This window comes from Scyliorhinus torazame, chromosome 8 (assembly GCF_047496885.1).
Source record: "Scyliorhinus torazame isolate Kashiwa2021f chromosome 8, sScyTor2.1, whole genome shotgun sequence".
Lineage (NCBI taxonomy): Eukaryota > Metazoa > Chordata > Chondrichthyes > Carcharhiniformes > Scyliorhinidae > Scyliorhinus > Scyliorhinus torazame.
Genome location: NC_092714.1, coordinates 121,469,001 through 121,492,200, shown reverse-complemented (window position 1 = coordinate 121,492,200; position 23,200 = coordinate 121,469,001). Strand labels below are relative to the sequence as shown.

The 23,200-nt window shown below is 45.5% G+C and overlaps 1 protein-coding gene across 6 annotated transcripts in view; it reads right to left on the bottom strand.

Annotated features, from left to right (window-relative positions):
* The window catches only part of glra2 (glycine receptor, alpha 2), a 298,279-nt gene that overhangs the window by 122,268 nt on the left and 152,811 nt on the right, over positions 1-23,200 (bottom strand). For all 6 annotated transcript variants that reach the window (XM_072514116.1, XM_072514117.1, XM_072514121.1 and 3 more), the window contains one exon: positions 12,336-12,550. In XM_072514116.1, coding sequence (XP_072370217.1) covers positions 12,336-12,550 — 215 coding nt within the window. The remainder of the gene's footprint in view (positions 1-12,335; positions 12,551-23,200) is intronic.

Below are 23,200 nucleotides of genomic sequence, written 5' to 3'. Positions count from 1 at the left end.
GCGTGGGGGTTATTCATCAGTGATTAGGAAGAAAGGAAGGAGAGGGTGTCATGATATCCACATCAGCATATCATGGTGCAATCACACACACACTGATGGACAGGCAGTTGGACCAACTAGCACACACATAACATCGCAGCCAATCACCAGCGAGAGCACACGCACTATAAAACAGGGAACACCACAGTTCCTGCTCATTCTACCAGGAGATAGCTCAGAGCACAGAGCTCACAGCGAGCCACTCAGACATAGTCCATGTGCTGAGTGCCTCACTAAGATAGTGATAGGGCTGGGTCCACAGGTTAGCTGGTGAAGCACGTACCCAAGCCAGCAGTTAGTTGTAACCGGTGTTAAGATAATAAAACAGAGTTGGACCATCTACAGCCGTATTTGATCATTTGTGCAGCAGAACACCCAACACGACAGAGGGGACCAATGAGGGCAGACATGATCTCATAGAACAGATAGGAACAAGGGGGGGGGGGGGGCAGCAAGGAAGGCACACAATGAAATATCAGAAAGAGACATTGGAAAAGAGCGAGGCGGGGTAGAGAGCCCCCTCCAGCAAAGCCATAGGGGCAACAGCAACAAGCACAAAATGAAAGAAAGAATGCAACATCCATGGTGGAAGAAGGGGCCAAGGTGGAGCCCGACTGACAATAGGGGGAGGAAGGGGAAAGAGGGTGGGAGTGGCGAAGGGGTAGCAAGGGAGGGGGGGGAAAGCTGATGAAAGGGATACATGTAAATTGTACATAGGAACGATTCATTCTGTAAATATTCTGGGCTGGATTCTCCACCGTCGGGATTCTCCGTTTTGCCGGCAGTCCGGGGGTTTCCTGACGGCGTGGGGCAGCCCCACAATGAGAAACCCCATTGACCAGCCGGCTAAACGGAGAATCCCGACGGTGTGCCGCACCGGAAACCTAGTGCGGAGGGACGGAAAAACCCACCCTGTGTGTTTTATATGTCTAATTGCTAAAATTGGAAAAGTTCTGATAAAAATATATTTTTTAAACAAGTGCAATTATGCAATATATTAGTATTAGAAATAAATTTAACTAAAAAACAATGGGCTCACTTTTTAAAAAAGTTGAGTCAGGTAAATGATCCAGCTGCAAGAGATGGCAGAACCAAAGTGGTGAACAGCAGATGGGGCAGGATTTTCTGGTCCCCCAGCCGCATGTTTCTTGGCCAATCCGTTCGCTGGTGGTGGGATTCTATCCTCCCACCGCTTGTCAATGGTATTTCCCATTGAAACCACCCCACATCGCCGAGAAACCGGGATTGCACTGCCAGTGGGAAAAGTGAATCTCGATGACTGGAGAATTCCGGTTCAGATGTAGAGTAAAATGATACATTGCAGTAGATAATCAGATTGCCAGAATGGAAACCTCAAATTTTGTGCTGATGTACAAAGCAAGAGTGCTATTGTGTTTTTTTTAAATTTAGAGTGCCCCATTATTTTTTTTCCCCAATTAAAGGGCAATTTAGTGTGGCCAATCCACCTAACCTGCTCATCTTTGGGTTGTGGGGGTGAAACCCACGCAGACACGGGGAGAATATGCAAACTCCACGCAGACAGTAACCCGGGGTCGAGATCGAACCCGGGTCATCGGCGCCACAGGTAGCAGTGCTAACCAGTGCGCCACCGTGCCACCCCAAGAGTGCTATTGTTGTTATTGTGGCTGCCATATCTAAAAAAATTGGATCATCTCTAAAAATGTGCATAGGATTGTAATCCATGCCCTGTTGACTGAAACGCAAACATCACCCTAACTTTGTACAGTCAGCACTAACCACACTATTCATTGATTGCATAGGGCAGCAGTGGGACCAATATTATTACTAACCTGCACTACTTAAACCTAATCTGCATTTCTTAAAGAAGACATGCATTGTGTCAGAAGCAGATGCTAGTAATTATTCAGCAAGTGATCTGCTCTGGGAAATAGTGAGGGCAGGCTCAAGTCATTTGGATGCTGCACTGGCGTTCTTGAAGGTAGAAAGAAAGAGAGACTTCCTGTATTGGGAGGCCAGGTAGCCCTCCAGATATATGTTCAAACGATGTTGAATGCGGGGCAGCAACATGTTCAATGACCACACATGGTAATAGTCAGTGAGTGCATCTTTTAAACCATTTCCTTCCAAGTGCACCACTAGCCTAAGCCACTGCTTAACCTCGATCACCTTCCTGCAAATAATCTCGATCAAATGGGACTCACATCGAAGATTCATAGCTTCTCCACAACCTTGCATGCTTAGCACAGCTTCAAGTTTCACACCCACATCTCCCAGCTTGCATACATTGCCAGCAATTCAACTATTTCAGGCACATCATCCAAACATATTACACCAAACACATTGACACATTTACTGTTTTCATGCAGGAGATTTTGATGCATAACCAGATGCAGCTAGATCTAATCCTCTGGGGCTGGGCACAGCTGCATACCTTGACCTCCACCCCAGGAGAAGATAGTACTCACCAAAATGGGAAGGGCCATTGTTAAAACCGTGCCCGGCAGTGGGACTGAAGTCATTGAAGATGTGGTACGCTCATAGCTAACCCTCATTCTCACATGCAATTCTTTCTCACCTGACCATCTCTTCCCATTCATAAGCTGCAGATGACGTAAGTATTCATCACTATGCCCCATCTCCTTCCAACCCTCCTCCATTCACCACAAACCTCTCCCTATTCATTTCTTCTTTCAGATATCCAAGAATTGCTATTTGGCTAGACAGTGAACAGCATCGAGAGGCTGATGATGAAGACATAGCATCATCATGTGATTTCACACTCACAGCTACCAGCTCAGATAACTGACACTGCACGTAACTTAGAGGATTGATTAGAGCCGGTGCAGACTCGATGGGCCGAATGGCCTCCTTCTGCACTGTAAATTCTATGATTCTATGATTGGCACACTGACTCCAGTCTCCCCTGAGAAATCCAGCATGGGGCAGCGGGAGGGAGGGATGGAAATTGTTTTTTTTAAATTCTTTCATGGAATTGGATTGGATTGGATTTGTTTATTGTCACGTGTACCAAGGTACAGTGAAAAGTATTTTTCTGCAAGCAGCTCAACAGACCATTAAGTACATGAAAAAAAAGGAAATAAAAGAAAATACATAATAGGGCAACACAACATGTACAATGTAACTACATAACACCGGCATCGGATGAAGCATACAGGGTGTAGTGTTAATGAGGTCAGTCCATAAGAGGGTCATTTGGGAGTCTGGCAACAACGGGGAAGAAGCTGTTTTGAGTCTGTTTGTGTGTGTTCTCAGACTTTTGTATCTCCTGCCCGATGGAAGAAGTTGGAAGAGTGAGTAAGCCGTGAGGGGTCTTTGATTATGGTGTAGGGTGATTAGGGTGTAATTGCTCTTGAGAAAGTGGTGGTGAGCCACTTTATGAACCCTGCACTCCAAGTGGTGTAAATACACCCACAGTGCTGTTAGGGTGAGAGTTCCAGGATTTTGACCCAACAAAAGTGATGGAACAGTGATATAGTTCCAAGTCAGGATGGTGTGTGGCTTGGAGGGGAACTTGCAGGTGACGGAGTTCTTGTGCATCTGTTGAGTTTGTCCTCCTAGGTGGTAGAGCACACATGTTTGAAAGGTGCTGCTGAAGGAGCCTTGTTGCTGCGGTGCATCTTGCATATATATGGTAGACACTGCTGCCAATCTGCACTAGTGTTAGAGGGAGTGAATGTTGAAAGTAGTGGATGGGTTTCTGATCAAGAAGGCTGCTTTGTCCTGGATGATGTTAAGCTTCTGGAGTGTTATTGAAGCAGCACTCATTCAGACAAGCGGAGAGTGTTCCATCACATCTGACTTCTGCCTTGTAGATGGTGGACAGGCTTTGAGGAGACAGAAGGGGAGTTACTCACCATAGAATTCCCAACCTCTGACCTGCTCTTGCAGTCAAGGTACTTATGTAGCTGGTTAAACTTTGTCATCAATTATGTTAGCCCTTTGGTCAATTCAGTTTCAGAGGGGTCCCTATTCCATTCGTCACAGGACACCAGGGATAAACAGCTATTTCTTCTCCAGTGTTGTCATGATGCAAATGATGAATGATAGGATAGATGCTGTACTTATGCAACCTCTAAGCATTAGAATGTGCCTTTGGTTACATGAGCAGATATGTTCTGTCAGTTATATCAGGAAATCCTGGAAGTAATAGAGCCAGTCCCCGGCATGCAGCCCATGGAGTTGATGCCCCCGTGCTCAGGGTAGGGGGGGAGAAGGGGACGGGGAGGACTGGGCTTAGCGCCATAGTTAGGGGGTTGTCACTTGGAGGGGAGGGGGACAGTAAGGAGCATCTACAGGGCCTACAGGCCATCCTCCAAACTGTGCGGCGTCTGCACGTCCTCCCCGTGTGTGTGGGTTTCCTCCGGGTGCTCCGGTTTCCTCCCACAGTCCAAAGATGTGCAGGTTAGGTGGATTGGCCGTGATAAATTGCCCTTAGTGTCCAAAATTGCCCTTAGTGTTGGGTGGGGTTGCTGGGTTGTGGGGATAGGGTGGAGGCGTTGACCTTGGGTAGGGTGCTCTTTCCAAGAGCCCGTGCAGACTCGATGGGCTGAATGGCCTCCTTCTGCACTGTAAATTCTATGAAGTATGAAGCTGGGGGAGAAAGTTCTGAAGAAGAATTCAGAGAGAGAGAGAGAGAGAGAGAGAACAAATACCTGTCCTTGCATCGTTGAACATGAAAAAGGCATCCAAATCTGATTCCGTATTGAAATGAAAAGATATTGTAATGATGAATAACTTCCAACCTTTGTAAAGGAAGAAAGGACTGATAAGATCGATACAAAGGCCTTATTATAAGCTAGAGAAGTTACAAGGTATACAAGTAATAACATCTTCACACTTAGGGCTTTTGACTTGTGGCATAAAATGTCATCCAATGTCATGAAGGGCAATTTGTTTAAAGCACGTCAAGGTGAATGGGTTCCATTTCTGTTTTAAGAGCAATAAAGGGGTTTGGATTAATATTAGTACAAAATGTTCAAATTACACCCAAAAACAAGATAGGGAGCACATTTGTTGAACATTAATATTTTCATAAAATCAAACACCCAGAAAAAAAATATTTTATTTCTGAAGACAGGAAAGGCAATAAAAGAAGGGTCATCTGTCAAGAAAATATAGGATGGGTAGAAGAAACAGGAGACCATTTGCCTTCAAGGAATACCAAAAGATTTAGATCCAGCAATGAGAGACTGGTCAATGGCCAGAATCACAGACAAAGAATTCTGACAACCTGCAGTAACAAGGGTCAGATTTATCCTGTTGGTAAATTTTAACAGATGGTTTAGTTTGAGTGGCAAATTCTGGCATGATGGGTAGGTTGTATGAGTTTCACGACTGCAATTATACTGAAAGTTTTAAATGCTCAAAAACCTGTTAGACATTTCATTACTGCAAATTTAAGTAGTATTAATTATTAAGTGTTTTCCTCAAATTGATGATCTATTCAGTTGATCAGAATGTGCTGAGGATATTATAGTCCTCATGATACTTCAGTAATGAGGCAACAGTGTGTGCTCCAATTATGTGTATAAAGAGAAGTAAAAGATTTGTATGCTTAGCCGCATGTTATCACAAATCCTACCAAGCATTCACCATTGTTAGGAAGAGGAAGCTCACTGAATGAGATTGCATTAAGTCATTACATGGAGGCAATGGAGAAGAACAGACATATGTTTAAGATGCAAATTCACCTGAATGTCTGGTCAAGTTCAATTTGGTTGAATTATTGTAACCAAATGTATTTCCATCAATTTTGATGTATTTTTTTGCTAAACTAGCTTGTCATGCCAGCCTACAGTCAAATCTGGGGCATTGAGTCAAACACTCGAGATATGTGTGTGCTTATTTTAAATTAATTCTCAGAATATAGGCATCACTGGCAAGGCAGGCATTTATTGCCCATACTTAGTTACCCCTAGCAGGTGGTGATGGTCCTTCTTCTTCAACTTCTATTGTTTGTTTAGTGAAGGTATCCCCCGCAATCTTGCTCGGTAAGAAATTGAAGGATTTTGTCTTAGCGGTGATATATGAGCAAGTGTGTGACTTGGAGATGAGCTCAGAGGTGATTGTATTTCTAAGCAATTAATGCCTGAAGTTATGGGTTTGAGAGGCGCTGTTAAGGAAATCTTGGCAAGTTACTATCGATAGAACACACTGCAGCCACAGTACATTGATGGTTAAGAAGGTGGATGCTTAGCTCAGTGGGAGAGTTACTTGTTGGTGTTGGACCCCTTGAATGATGTTGCAGCTGCTCTCATCCAGGCAGATGGAGAGTTTTTGTCTGACGCCCATTGGATCCAGTTTTACCGCGGCTCCTTGGTGCCACCCAATGGGCGGGATTCACCCCGACCCAGTGGGGCGAGGGGTCCCGGTGGGATGGACTGGCATGAACCACTCCAGTGTCGGCCTGCCCCAAAGGTGCGGAGAAATCCGCACCTTTAGGGGCCAAGCCCTCACCTTGAGGGGCTAGCCCCGCGCCGGAGTGGTTGGCGCGCCACCAGCCGGCGGGAAAGGCCTTTGGCGCCACGCCAGTCGGGGCTGAAAGGTCTTCACCGGCCGGCGGAAGTCTGCGTATGCACGGGAGCGTCAGCGCCTGCTGACATTATACCCGCGCATGCGCAGGGGGGTGTCCCTTCCGCATCGGCCATAGTGAAAACTGTGGCCAAGGCGGAGGGAAAAGAGTGCCCCCACGGCACAGGCCTCCCCCGCGGATCGGTGGGCCCCGATCGCGGGCCATGCCACCGTGGGGGCACCCCTCCCAGGGCCAGATCTCCCCCCGCCCCCCCCCCCCCCAGGACTCCGGAGCCCGCTCCTGCTGCCTTGTCCCGCCGGTAAGAAAGGTGGTTTAATCCACGGCGGCAGGACAGGCATTCTAGCAGCGCGACTGCGGCCCATCGCGGGCCGGAGAATCGCGGGGGGGGGGGCCCGCCGACCGGTGCGCCGCGATTCCCGCCCCCGCCGAATATCCGGTGCCGGAGAACTCGGCAACCGGCGGGGGCGGGATTCACGCCAGCCCCCGGCGATTCTCCGACCCGGCGGGGGCTCGGAGAATCCCGCCCAATGTCAAATGCTATCTTGATGTCGAGAGCAGTCACTTCATCTTCACCTATTAATCAGCACTTTTGTCTATATTTGAACCAAAGCTGTGATGGGGTCTGGAGTCGACAAGTCCTGGCACAACCAAAACTGAGCAATAGGAAGTAGTTTATTGGTGAGCATCTTGTTTGACAACATTCACCACTTTAATGATGATTGAGAACAGGATGAGAGGGCAGTACAGCTGGGTTGCCGGCAGACATGCAGCTGTCAGTATTTCCAGTGCAATTGGACTTGATGTCACAGGAAGTGGGAATCGAATTGTTTGAAGACTACCATCTGTGGCTTTGGGTGGGGGGGGGGTTAGAGGCGAAGGTAAAAAAGGATTGGTTCAGCACTTCTGACTGGATCTGGTACGTGTTAACTTTCTCCATTCTTGGGGATGGGATCTTCATGGATGCCCCTCCTTCCCTTAGTTGCTTAACTGTCCATCTCCATTCTAAACTGGATGTAATGCAATTGCAAGCCTTTAACCTGGCCTATCAGTTGCTGGATCTCTCAACTCTATCTATATCATGCGGCTTTTGGTGTTCAATATGCATCCATTCCTGTGTGCAGCATCACATTTGTGTTACCAACAGGAATGCACACCCAGTTCAGAATGCAAAGTAAAATCTTGTCGTCAATAATTATCTAAAATTTCTTCCTTATAGCACATCTTTGACTTAGTTTTATGTCACCTGTATTAATTTGGCTTGGTATTGCCATCTGATTACACTGCTCTGCAGTGCCTTACTAAAAGTTAGAAGGGCGAGGAAATTGCAAGTCATTGTTATTGTTATTTGTCACAAATGTAGAACCATAGTGGATACGGAATTTTGTTTACGAGGTAAATGCAATGCATGATGGAAAGTTTGGACAAATATGTCGTAACAAGTGCCCAAACAAACACCAATTTAACTATATAGTTAGGCAGGTTCAGCAAACAGAAAGTGAACTTTTGCCTATTGGAAAACTGCAAAGAATCACCAAATGAAACACAAAACATGTCCCAGTTTGCTGAAGTGTGTCATCATTGGAGAGAAAGCTGTTTGCCTACCTCTTCAGAAAGATGGTGGGATGGGAAGGGGTTGGATAGGAAAAAGGTAGAATAGAACGATAGAATCACTACATTGCAGGAGGCCATTTGGCCCATCGAGTGTGCACCGATCCTCTGATAGGGCACCCTACCTAGGCCCACTCCCCCACCCTATCTCAGGAACCCCACCCAACCTTTGGACACTAAGGAGCAATTTAGCATGGCCAATCCACCTAATCGGCACATCTTTGGACTGCAGGAGGAAACCGGAGCACCCGGAGGAAACCCACGCAGATACGGGGAAAACATGCAAACTCCACACAGAGAGTCACCTGAGGCTGGAATTGAACCTGGGTCCCTGGCGCTGGGAGGCAGTGAGGCTAACCATTATGCCACCGTGAGGCAGCAGCAGTAACCATTGTGCCACCGTGCCGTATCTCTGTAACATTTGCTTTATCTGTGTAGGGCACATGGTACCTGTTTTCCATGCTATAACTAATAGGAAATCAGGAGCAGAAATTCTTCATAAGGAGAAATACAAAGATTCATGCTGTGGTGGTGAGGTTAATTTCAAAAAAATCAATAGTTTCATAAGACAGCCAATAATAATGTTATCTAGAATCCGTTTGTTGTGGATTAATCCTGGCACTTCACAGTGTGCCACAGATCTTCATGTAGGTAATCTGCAAGATGCAAGACCTTTATCAGTGCAATGGCATTGAAACATATGCCTGAAGCACGGTTTCAAACCTTACTGTACTCAATTTATCATAATTAATAAAATAAAAATACTGTCACCAAACTGTGAAAGAGCATCATTAATATTGCCGTCTCACTGTGATACTAGGATCTATGAGTTCTTGGAGCATGTTAACTTTTCAAGATCATTGATCTGATTTTACTTCAGAAAAATTCCTGGGCTATATTTGATTGATGCATTTAATATTTATTGAATATTATTTTCATTGGAGAAGAGCACCATTGCATCACAGAGAATAATAAAATAATTGTAAGAATATAATTATTTTTAAAATTAAATATTGCAAATTACATTTCTCCTGTTGGCTGCAATATATCTCATATGTGTGATAAAGCTATTTATGGATTGAATTACTTCAAGTTCTTGGCTTTTTTGTGGCCTGAAGCTTCAACTCTCTAAACAGTGTACTCTAAATCCATGCTCCCAAATGCATCGGGAATGTCGTACTATTGTGCTCATGAGATCTGAACCACAATGTGAGCAGTATTGCATATCCGTGCTTAAATCCACTAATGATGGCCTTTGGGTGTGGAATTAATTGCATTGCATCCAACTGGGCTCACTCATTACAAACAATGTTAAGGCTCAGTTGAAACATTTGATTCCAATGGAGTGGCAATTTAAATGTGAAAGGTTACAGAGCAATTTTCAAGTGAATTATAGGACCATCATACAACTTCGAAGAAAAACGGCATTCACCACGAAATGTGGATTTCCAGTTAAACCAATTTCCAGTATGACCTGGATAGGCTGAGTGCCATTTCTCATTCTTACATTCTCATCTTCTAATATATTCCCGCTCCATCAGTAACTGAACAAATTAATGTTATGTTTTTATGAAAAGTGTAGGGTTTTATGAAATGTAAAGCGAATCTGGAGGACAATTTAATAGCTTTATATAATTTATAGGCAAACCAGACTATGATAGGTACATCAATCTGAATATAACATGAAACATTTTCCCTTCCGTTTCTTGCCTCCTCTCCTGGAGGAACTGACACATGGAGGTTGGTTTCAAATATCACTCAACAATTCATGCAATTGTCTTTTCTTCACTGATACAGTAAGCATTGGCAGACATATCACAAAAGGCATCAGAAATAGGATTGAATTTGTCCTTTCCCAGTGTCTTTATTCACGATCTTTGCTGCAAGGACCACTCAATAGAGTCTCGCTTCTTAGCCTGAGGTCAGTAACAGGCCCAACCTCATAGAGATTGGCTCAATCAGCAAGAACATTAGACCTCCAGTCAGTTTGGCTCAATTTACAGGTTTACAGGTGCAACAGGTGATTCAGAAGGCAAATGGAATGTTGTCCTTCATTGCTAGAGGGATGGAGTTTAAGACTAGGGAGGTTATGCTGCAATTGTATAAGGTGTTAGTGAGGCCACACCTGGAGTATTGTGTTCAGTTTTGGTCTCCTTACTTGAGAAAGGACGTACTGGCACTGGAGGGTGTGCAGAGGAGATTCACTAGGTTAATCCCAGAGCTGAAGGGGTTGGATTACGAGGAGAGGTTGAGTAGACTGGGACTGTACGCGTTGGAATTTAGAAGGATGAGGGGGGATCTTATAGAAACATATAAGATTATGAAGGGAATAGATAGGATAGATGCGGGCAGGTTGTTTCCACTGGCTGGTGAAAGCAGAACTAGGGGGCATAGCCTCAAAATAAGGGGAAGTAGATTTAGGACTGAGTTTAGGAGGAACTTCTTCACCCAACGGGTTGTGAATCTATGGAATTCTTTGCCCAGTGAAGCAGTAGAGGCTCCTTCATTAAATGTTTTTAAGATAAAGATAGATAGTTTTTTGAAGAATAAAGGGATTAAGGGTTATGGTGTTCGGGCCGGAAAGTGGAGCTGAGTCCACAAAAGATGAGCCATGATCTAATTGAATGGCGGAGCAGGCTCGAGGGGCCAGATGGCCTACTCCTGCTCCTAGTTCTTATGTTCTAATTACATCTGGTGTGAATAATTGATCAAGGTAACTTCTGTAATCCCTTGTTTAACTCGGTCATGACTGTTAACGTATGCAACTGATCACCGTTATAAAATGTAATTTTGGATGTAACATTTTTATTGAATCAAAATATAAACAAATGTCATCAACCCGCATCTGAATTATGTTCCTTTGCTCCTGAACACTTCATTATGAAAACTCTTTGTAAACATCCTGAAATAAAAGCTGAAAGTTCATTGCACAATCTATTGCTTGCATTCTTTGTCAGTACCTGAAAAACAATGGGTGGGATTTTCCAGCCTTTGCCATCAGCGGGATCTTCCAGTCCCGCTGAAGGTTACCCCCATGGCAGGTTCCCCTGCAGTGGGACGGACGAGACCCGCAAAATGCCATTGACATCAGTAAGACTGGAAGATCCAGTCGGTGGCCAATGGCAAACTACCTCCATCACCAGAAAACACATTTCCAGAAAATTCCCTGCATTGGAACTACTTTTGTATCAAAGTCCTCCCTTACTCCAACAATCTACACACCTTTAAAGCCTAAGTTTGGTGCCACTAAGCTACTAACCTTTGACCGAGCACATCTACTCCTCTTGATGATGCCTCAGATTCCTGCTTTAGGTATCTCAATTTTAAAATCATGAAAAATATCACTCTTTAGATGTCAGTAGGGAGGCAAATATGGAATGGCTGAACATGGATGAATAGACTAAGTTAAAGGTGATTAACGCCCAATCTATTGTTGCAAAAATTTCATTAAATTCCCGATTATGGAGGGGAGTTCGTTGTTTCTGGAAGTGCCTAGCTATTCACAAGAAGTAACTTTGCAGAAGACCCAAGATGATCATCCTTCCTGAAATTAAACCTCTTAATATAATTTAACAATATTTTATCCATCCTGCGATTTTCAATTAATAAAATATCGAATCCAAATAACCAGCAGCAATTATTAAAATATTGGACCCAAGCAATGAGCATCAATTACTCATATACTTAATCCAAACAACCAAATTTAAGTTACAGAATATTTGATACAAATCACAACCTGTGATCTGACATCCAAATTAACATAACCTGGACCAATTCATGCACCTGCCTTTGGCATTAGAGAAACATTCTGAAGTTGCAATAATCATAAATATTTAATGATAATCTTGATAGAAAATGATCACAGTTAATCAGGTTTTCAGACCGCACCACAACCATTAATGGAATCCCTGTCGATTATTGCATATGCACCAAAAGCTATTTGCAAAGAATACAATTTGTCTGGATAATTTCATATTGTATTCCGATGTTGTATGAATCATTCAACGAGCTAACATATTGCAAATAGTTAGCAATAAGTAGACATCAGAATTCCTCGTCCAGGACAATCTTGATTCATACCTAAAATTTATGGATAAATTAATCATATGTTGTAAAGAATTCAGCAGAATATGATTGCCTGTAAACCTCTCACCTTTGGAAGTGAAGCTCGAGAGCCGGAACTCTGTGTAGTCATGGTCAGCACTGTGGTGATGCCTAGAGCTACTCTCGCTGGAGCAGCGTCCATGTTAATCCAAAATGACACCCAGCTCAGAATGACAATCAGCAGACTCGGAATGTACATCTGGATTAAATAGTAACCCATCTGCCTTTCCAAAAGGAACTTCACTTCAATGCAGGTAAACTTCCCTGTTGAAGAAGAAAGTGGCATCAGTGAAATAGATTCATTACATTGCCTTAATTCTTACGTTGAGAGAGCATCCTATACTGCTCCTGTATCCCATTTTAGTCATGCTCCACTAATAATTGTATTACAAAGGCATTTAAGAAATTCAACTTGGCTCAGTGTAATTTATGTCTGAATACAAATTCACGTATGGACATAAGAAATGGCAAATATTCTTATGCTGGTAGAAACAGTGAGGATAAAAAGTTAAGTAAGTTAATCACAACCAATTCCTTACTTATTGGAAGATTACAATGCAAAATGCTCATGACTTATCACTGAATATCAATTGATGCTTGAGGTAAATCCTAGATTTAGAAAAGAGTAAATAGGGTGGTCAATAGGACTTTAAACTAGAGATTGGGGGGGAAGGGAAGTCAGGGACCCAAGAGGTGAAGTAAACAGTGGGAAGCGTAGCTGCTTAGGAATACAAAAAAGCACGAAAAGACAGAACTCAGGAGAGGTTACAATAGTCCCCATCCCACAAAATATGACACAGTGTATGGAAAGGCTCAGTAAACCAAGGTCCACCACACTAAGAAAACAAAAAGGGACGGTCAATAGAGAATTAAAGGTGCTATATTTAAATGCGCGCAGTGTACGGAACAAGGTAGATGAGCTTGTGGCCCAGATTGTGACTGGCAGGTATGATGTGGTAGGCATCACAGAGACATGGTTGCAGGGGGTTCAGGACTGGCATTTAAACATCCAGGGATTCACAACCTATCGAAAAGACAGAGAGGTGGGCAGAGGGGGCGGGGTTGCCTTGTTAATTAGGAATGAAATTAAATCAATAGCACTAAACGACAGAGGGTCAGATGACGTGGAGTCTGTGTGGGTAGAGTTGAGGAACCACAAAGGCAAAAAAACCATAACGGGAGTTATGTACAGGCCTCCTAACAGTGGTCAGGACCAGGGGCACAAAATGCACTACGAAATAGAAAGTGCATGTCAGAAAGGCAAGGTCACAGCGATCATGGGGGACTTCAATATGCAGGTGGACTGGGTAAATAATGCTGCCAGTGGACACAAGGAAAGGGAACTCATTGAATGTTTACAGGAGGGCTTTTTGGAACAGCTTGTGATGGAGCCCACGAGGGGACAGGCCATTCAGTAACCCCCCTGTTCAAGAAGGGAACAAGGAAAAAGATGGAAAATTATAGGCCAATTAGCCTAACCTCGGTTGTTGGCAAGATTCTAGAATCCATTGTTAAAGATGGATTTCTAAATTCTTGGAAGTGCAGGGTCGGATTAGGACAAGTCAGCATGGATTTAGTAAGGGGAGGTCGTGTCTGACAAACCTGTTAGAGTTCTTTGAAGAGCTAACAAATAGGTTAGACCAAGGAGAGCCAATGGATGTTATCTATCTTGACTTCCAAAAGGCCTTTGATAAGGTGCCTCACGGGAGACTGCTGAGTAAAATAAGGGCCGATGGTATTCGAGGCAAGGTACTAACATGGATTGACGATTGGCTGTCAGGCAGAAGGCAGAGAGTTGGGATGAAAGGTTCTTTTTCGGAATGGCAACCGGTGACAAGTGGTGTCCCGTAGGGTTCCGTGTTGGGGCCACAGCTGTTCTCTTTATATATTAACGATCTAGATGACGGGACTGGGGGCATTCTGGCTAAGTTTGCCGATGATACAAAGATAGGTGGAGGGGCAGGTAGTATGGAGGAGGTGGGGAGGCTGCAGAAAGATTTAGACAGTTTAGGAGAGTGGTCCAAGAATTGGCTGATGAAATTCAACGTGGGCAAGTGCGAGGTCTTGCACTTTGGAAAAAAGAATAGAGGCATGGACTATTTTCTAAACGGTGACAAAATTCATAATGCTGAAGTACAAAGGGACTTGGGAGTCCTAGTCCAGGATTCTCTAAAGGTAAACTTGCAGGTTGAGTCCGTAATTAAGAAAGCAAATGCAATGTTGTCATTTATCTCAAGAGGCTTGGAATATAAAAGCAGGGATGTACTTCTGAAGCTTTATAAAGCATTAGTTAGGCCCCATTTAGAATACTGTGAGCAATTATGGGCCCCACACCTCAGGAAGGACATACTGGCACTGGAGCGGGTCCAGCGGAGATTCACACGGATGATCCCAGGAATGGTTGGCCTAACATACGATGAACGTCTGAGGATCCTGGGATTATATTCATTGGAGTTTAGGAGGTTGAGGGGAGATCTAATAGAAACTTACAAGATAATGAATGGCTTAGATAGGGTGGACGTAGGGAAGTTGTTTCCATTACCAGGGGAGACTAGGACCCGGGGTCACAGCCTTAGAATAAAAGGGAGTCACTTTAGAACAGAGATGAGGAGAAATTTCTTCAGCCAGAGAGTGGCGGGTCTGTGGAATTCATTGCCACAGAGGGCGGTGGAGGCCGGGACATTGAGTGTCTTTAAGACAGAAGTTGATAAATTCTTGATTTCTCAAGGAATTAAGGGCTATAGAGAGCGGGTAAATGGAGTTGAAATCAGCCATGATTGAATGGTGGCGTGGACTCGATGGGCCGAATGGCCTTACTTCCGCTCCTCTGTCTTATGGTCTTATGGTCTTATTAGTTAGCTGGTTGTCCCTGACATAAACTGGAGACCAATGTGTACCACACTATTCAGGTTCATCAAATTAAAATTCAAAATTGCAACTATGAAATAAAGGCCCCTTCAAAAGTTAATTGAAGAGCTGAAGGGGCTTTTAGTTGGTGGCGAACCAGTTGATTCTCTGTTCGCTCTTGTTATGGGCCAGGGTTTAGAGAACTCCAAAGTATATCATGGAGATCACCTGACCCACGACTTTTACTAGATTATGGTATGGGGAGCACATACAGGTGTGATGCAGCAGAAATCTAAAAGAATTTTTTTTAAACAAAACAATGTTTATTCCATGAACTCAGTTAACCTTTTTAAAACATACAGTGAACATTTTAGCAACCATCAATTCAAATACAACCCCCAAAGAATATAACACTCTAAGTAGTCCTTAAACTTTTCTTTTAACATCCATAAGACAAAAACCCTTTTTACAGAAGCACATCAGGTTTAAATTCTTTACTGAGAGCAGTTATCACTCTGAATTCACCAAATGATCTAAAGATTGTCTTTAGATGCCAGAGAGATCAAAATTACACCTTCTTTGGCTGGCTGCACCTCCAACACGAAAACAAAACTAAAAACACAGACACACCCAAGCTTTTACTCAAAGCGAAACTAAAAAGCAGAGCCAGAGCTCAGCTCCACCCACACTCTGACATCACTGCAGCTACTTGAGCTGACAAACATTTCTTAAAGTGACATTCCCATGACACTTTCCATTGGCCCTTTGAAATATTTTATCTGTCCCACAGGCGTTGGGATGACTTCCTGGAACCCAAATTTACTTTGAACAGACACTGGTCTCAACCACTTGGCCCTTTGAAAATATCTTCAAAATCCCCTGCAACAGTTTAAGAATTTGAAATCAGATTTTAAATGCTGGAATTAGAAAGCTGTTATCAGTAAAGTAACTGTGAAAGATGTCAAATTGTTGTAAAAACTCAATAGGTTCATAAATCCGCCTTAGCAAGGAAATTGTGTGATGCACGATCAATTGCACAGAGACGAGAGTGGCCGCAGATGACATTGTCTAGGTACGGGAAGGTGGCCCGCTACCCGTACCGGTCGACCATTCGGTCCATCTCCCTTTGGAAGACCGAGACCCCGTTTGGTGACGCCGAAGGAACCCTGAGAAAATGGTAGAAGCAGCCATCTGCCTTGAAGGCAGTATATGGGCGGTCCGCCTTATGGATGGGGATCTGGTGGTTGGCGGATTTGAGGTCTATAGTTGAGAAGACCCGCTACTGTGCAATCTGATTGACCATATCAGATATGTATGGAAGGGGGTACGCGTCGAGCTGCATGTACCTATTGATGATCTGGCTGTAGTCCACGACCATTCTGTGTTTCTCCCCAGATTTCATCACTACCACTTGGGCTCTCCAGGGGCTTTTGCTGGCCTCGACGATGCCTTCCCGTAGCAGCCGCTGGACCTCGGACCTGATGAAGGTCCTGTCCTGGGTGCTGTACCGTTTGCAATCCGGGGTTAGATTTGCGAACAGGGAAGGTGGGTCGACCTTTAGGGTCGCGAGGCCGCACACAGTAAGGGGTGATAGGGGCCCGCCGAATTTCAAGGTTAGGCTCTGGAGGTTACACTGGCAGTCCAGGCCGAGTAGCAGGGCAGCGCAGAGGTTGGGGAGGATGTAGAGGCGGAAGCCGCTGAATTCTACGCCCTGGACCGTGAGTGTGACTATACAGTACCCCCGGATCGTCACGGAGTGGAATCCGGAGGCCAGGGAGATTCTTTGATTGGCGGAGTGTACAGCAAGGGAGCAGCACCTTACCGTACCTGGATGGATGAAGCTTTCGGTGCTCCCGGAGTCCAGCAGGCAAGAGGTCTCGTGCACATCGATCTTCACGCTTGTCGAGGCGGTGGCTAGATTGTGCGGGCGAGACTGGTGGATCGTGACCGAGGCAAGTCGTGGCTGGCCGTCGCTGGTGTCGAACGATGGGGTGCCTGGGGGGCACGGGTCCTGGAACAATGGTGGTGCCCATGTGCCGTGGGAAAGACAAGATGGCGGCGCCTGATGATCTTGGGGTGGACAATGTGGCGGCGCCCACAGGCTGCACGTGGCGGGGGTTGAAAAAGATGGCGGCGCCCATGGGCCGCAGTGATCCGAGAAGGGGAAGGTGGTGACGCCCACAGTCCGCGCGTGGTCTGAGGGGGAGAAGATGGCGGCACCCACTGGCCGCACGTGATCTGAGGGGGAGAAGATTGCGGTGCCCACTGGCCGCGCGTGGTCCGGGGAGGTGAAGATGGCAGCACCCATTGTCCGTACGCGAGGTGGGTCGGGACAATAGCGGTGACTGAGCAGGCCTGGCACACCACAGCGAAGTGCCCCTTCTTGCCGCAGGCCTTGCAAAGGGCGGTGCGGGCCGGGCAGCGTTGGCAGGGGTGTTTCTGTTGCCCCCAGGGTTGGCTGGCTGGCGCGTGGCACAAGTGTATTGACTGGGTGAGGCCCCGGTGGGGCAGCCGTCTGCGGAGTGCACGATGTGTAGGAGGGGTGGCCGCGCGGCTGGGGGTGTAGTCCTGAATATTGCGCGAGGCGACCGTCATTGATAGCACCAGTTTTTTGTTGCTGCGAGTTCGAGCGTGGCCCCCTCTAAAAGTTGCTGGCGTATGAGGTCTGACCCTATCCCCATAACGAAGGCGTCCCGCATGAGAAGGTTCGAATGTTCCGTGGCCGTGACAGCCTGACAGTCACAGTTTCTGACCAGAGGAATTAAAGCACGCCAGAAATCTTCTACGAACTCACCAGGGAGTTGACTGCGAATAGAGAGTACGTGTCTGGCGAAGAGAGTGCTCGTCTGCTGGGCGTAATTCTCTTTCAGTACCGCCATGCCTTCGTCGTAGTTTGGCGCATCCTGGATAAGAGGAAAGACATTGGAGCTCAGCCGCGAGTAGAGTATCTGGATCTTCTGAGCTTCCGGGATTGGGTCTGGGCAGACCTGATGTAAGCTTCGAAACAAGCTAGCCAGTGTTGAAAGTCCTTTTTGGCGTCGCTTGATTGCGGATCCAGCTGCAGGCGATCCGGCTTGATGCGGAGGTCCATCTTCTGAAAATCTTAGAGTAATAAATTGATGCACGATCAATTGCACAGAGACGAGAGTTGAATACAACTGAGGCTTTATTACTCTAAGATGTGTGGCCTCCTACAGTAGCTGGCGAAATGGCTGCTGTATAGAGAGCACACATATTTATACTCTGCCTACTGGGCGGAGCCAGCAGGCAGGGACTACCGCCGTACCTGTAGTACAGGGCCTTACCACACATCTCCTAATATATACAACAGAGGTGATTACCACACTGTGCTCTTCATCCAGACTGACCTGTAAGTCACTCCAATTCCACTCTCTACTCAGTCTATGCAACTACATGTGGGTATTAATTGTTGGTCTTTATGACACCTGCATTCTGAGAATGAGAGAATACCATTGAACAATTGTCAAAATAAATTTAAACAGTGCCATTTACTCACAAGATGGCTTCAGGCTTTACCATTCTAGGATCAATTATCTGGTCCGCAATGGTGCGCTGTTAACTTTCCACTTATCCCTGTCACCTTCAAAGGTTTGGCCCTAATCACTATACAAAGTGAGCTACTGTCCTGCCTGCAGCTGTGGGTTGCCAACTGAGGCCAGTAATGCACTGGTTTTCCAACAATGGCGCAGAGCTCCCAATTCCAGTTCCAATATGGGGCTGACAGCTCGCCTCTGTCAAGTAAATGAAACTGACTCCACAAAAGCAGGTTGGGTCAGCAAATTAATAGATTGCAGGTGCTAGTAAGGCAACAATCCAACTAATGTCCAGTTAGAGGCCTGAATTGAAAATCAGCTCCTTCATGTGAGAGTACATTGGACTGGCTTAAAATGTCTGTTTTGCGATTGCAGGCTGCATTAACCAAGGAGGGATCCAGGAAAAAGGATTCCACATCCGATTACTGAGCCCTCATATGTATGTTTTGCAATGATCCTGGTGGCTGCAACATCTATCCTTTATTGTGGTAATATTTGTTTTACTAGGGTGACCACCAAAATTACCACACTGATCTAGAATTTGCCACAGGCCCAAGTTGATTACCTCCTGCCACATTAATATTAGGGGTTTTCAACAGCTCATTTTTGAGAATCATGCCAGAACTTCCAATTTTGGGATGATCGTACCTCGGATATATCCCCCAAGATGTGCTGAGGGGGATGACATGAAAGTCCCGATGCACTGACTATGTGTGAATTTCCAGGGAGCTTGAAATTCCAATAAGCAATTCCCAGCAGCTGAAACCCTCCAAACTCTGAGTTAGATTCAGAGACTTTGGATGGTTCCGACTCACTTCACAGAATAGTTACTGAGGAAAATTAGGAGGATTCAAACCAGTTCTATCCCCTGGATAACTATACTGCTGACCCCACTGTCATACCCTCCCCACCACCGCCTCTCCACTGGATCCTCCGACTATCCTCCTCAAACCCCCATCTGCACCTCCATACCCCTCCTGACCCCCTTTCTCCCCAACAACCCCTTGACTAGCCCCACCTTCCCCCCAACCCAACTACCAGTCAATGAAAGTGGAGAGGAAGGTGCAGCAAGCAATTAGGAAGGCAAGTGATATTTTCTCTTTCATTGCAAGAGGATTTGAGTTCAAAAGTAGGAATGTCTCCCTGCAGTTATATAGGGCCTTGATGAGATCATATCTGGCATATTGAATGCAGTTTCTGTCTCCCTACCAAAGAAAGGTTATACATGTCATAGACGGAGTGCAGTGGAGGTTCACTAGGCTGATACTGGGGTTGGCAGGACTGTCCTATGAGGATTGATTGGTATAACTGGGCATGTATTCACTAGAGTTTAGAAGAATAAGAGGTGACCTGATTGAAATGTATAAAATCCTAACAGGGCTGGATAGACCAGATGCAGGGAGGATGTTTTCCCTGGTTGGGGAATGTAGAGCATACGTCACAAGTCTCAGGATATTGGATAGATCATTTAAGACTTAGATGAGGAAAGATTTCTTCACTCAAGGGGTGGCGAACCTGTGGAATTCTTTACCACAGAATGCTGCGGAGGCCAAGTCACTGATGTGTTCAAGAAAGAGATAGATAAATGTTTAGATTTTCATGGCATCAAGGGATATGGGGAGAAAGCAGGAATATGGCATTGAGATTGAGGATCATCCATGATCATATTGAATGGTGCAGCAGACTTGAGGGCCTCATCCTGCTCCTAGTTTCTGTGTTTACTCCACCCAATCCCCCAATTTCTTTTAAATTAATTTAAGGCATCACTGGTTAGTCCAGCATTTATTGCCTATCCCTAATTGCCCTTCAGAAGGTGGTGGTGAGTTGTCTTCTTTAACCGCTGCAGTCCTTGAGGTGGAGGTACATCCACTGTGTTGTTAGGAAGGGAGTTCCAGGATGTTGCCCCAGTGACAATGAAGGAACGGTGATATATTTCCAAGTCAGGGTGGTGAGTGACTTGGAGGGGAACCTCCAGATGGTGGGGTTCCCAGATATCTGCTGCTCTTCTGCTTCTAGATGGTAGTAGTCATGGGTTTGGAAGGTGCAGTCTAAGGAACCTTGGTGAGTTACTGCAGTGCCTCTTGCAGATGGTACACACGGCTGCCACTGTTCATCAGTGGTGGAGAGTTTGAATGTTTGTGGAAGGGGGAGCAATCAAGCGGGCTGCTTTGTCCTGGATGGTGTTGAGCTCCTTGAGTGTTGTTGAAGCTGCACTCATCCAGGCAAGTGGAGAGTATTCCATTACACTCCTGACTTGTGCCTCGTCGATGTTGGACAGGCTTTGGCGGGTCAAGAGGTGAGTTACTCGCCGTAGGATTCCTAGCCTTTGACCTGCCCTGGTAACCACAGTATTAATATCAATGGTAATGCCCGGAATGTTGATTGTGGGGGATTCAGTGATGGCAAAGCCACTGAATGTTAAGGGGTGATGGTTAGTCCTCTCTTGTAGGAGTTGGTCCTTGCCTGGCACATGTGTGGCGTGGATGTAACTTGCCACTTGTCAGCACAAGCCTGGGTATTGTCCAGGTCTTGTTGCACTTGGTCATGGACTGTTTCACTATCTGAGGAGTCGCAAATGGTGCTGAACACTGTGAAGTCATCCGCAAACATCAAACTTCTGACATTATGATGGAAGGCAGGTCATTGATGAAGCAGCTGAAGGTGCTTGGGGCTAGGACACTACCCTGAGGAACTCCTGCAGTGATATGCTGCCGTTGAGGTGATTGACCGTCAGTCACATCAACCATCTTCCTTTGTGCCAGGAATGAGTTCAACCAGCGGAGAGTTTCCCCCCTGATTCCCATTGACTCCAGTTTAGCTAGGGCTCCTTGATGCCAAATGCTGCCTTGATGACAAGGGCAGTCACTCTCACCTCACCTTTGGCATTCAGCTCTTTTGTCCATGTTTGAACTAAGGCTGTAATGAGCTCAGGAGCTGAGTGACCCTATCTCCCCCTTACACACTTACTTCTCTCCATAGCATCTCAAAATGGCTTTGGGGCATTTAAACATACTGGAATACAGCAGCTAGTGCTGTGAAAAGGGTGCCTGGCTTGGATTCCCCCAATAATTCTGCACCCCAATGAGAGACTCCAAGAACAGGTAGGCGCCACCTTTTTCAAGAGGCCCAATTCAGACGTCCAGGAAATGCAGCGCTCCGGTCCAAGGAAAGAAAATAATAATGCTACCACTCAGAAGATTCAGCCCATGATATTTCTCAACACGTGTTAGGTTCTGAACTACTGCATCAATTCAAGGACTATGGAGCCTCTCTGTTGGTGACTATGCATCAGGAATTTGGTTGTGCATCTGATTTACAGCACTCAATATTAAAGGGAACCTCTGCTGCTGGCCAGCAATGGAGTCAATCTCTAAAAGTCATCAAAAGTTGTCACTGCATTGACGGTCACTTTAATCTGGCAAGCTGCACCACCAACATTTTCTACACCTGCATAAAATGGGCAAGATGCTCATCCACTGATCTGGTCCATTGAGGGTGGATACTTAAAGCTAGTTTTCAGCTTTCCAAGTTAATTCTAAATGTGTGTTTTCTTTTGATGTAAGCTTGAAAATATTACTGCATTTTTCACTCTGCATTCATATTATTTGCTGCTTGATCGTGCCATTTTTGCCTAACATTCCTGCAGCATCCCTGCTGTAAAGGAACTTGCCGCAACGCCTTTTGACATTCCTTTTTAGATTTACCTCTAATGCCAGAAAACTTCTTGCTCACTTGTTTACAGATACAAGGAAACTTGGAGGCGACCTATTATCTCGGCCATCTCAATCCAGGGGACTTTTTCACTTCAGCTCTGGCATTGACGGTGGCCTTTCACTCCAGAACTGGCTACCTCCTTTGCTGCACCCCTTGCAGGAGAACTCCTGTGGTATTCTATTTTGTCTGCTGCACAACCCCCAGTGATTTGGAGACCCCAACCTTATGTACCTTTGCAGGTAAGCTAAAGGAAGTCGGGTGGGCGACCCAATACAGCTCATCAGACTCAACAAAGGAAACCCAGCTTTAATGACCAAGGAAGCCAGCGGTAGGAAGTGTGCCCATGGCTGTAACTATGTACACATGAAGGGAATAGTGTAGATGGGCTTGAGAGTGGTTTCACAGGTCGGCGCAACATCGAGGGCCGAAGGGCCTGTACTGCGCTGTAATGTTCTATGTTCTATGTTCTATGGCACAGTCCCCATTGGGACAACCATTGCCGGTCTCTGCTTGCGCTGGCTCTTATGCTCAGGTGATCGATTCTGGTTTCCCTGTGGGCCTTGTGGGAGTTGTGACACCAGTCAAATTGTATTTGAAGCCAAATCCAATTGCTAAAATAAACAATCTAATGACTCATCAGGCACATTACCTAAAGCAAATACCCTTAAAGATTTTGGAGTCAGTATTGAACTATAAAAGTGACCTAAATAATCTAGAACAAATAGGTAGAAAAAAAAAACCAAAACTTGACATCCCTCTTGAAACATAACGAGCAGCTGCCTCTTGGGGTTTGCTCTTA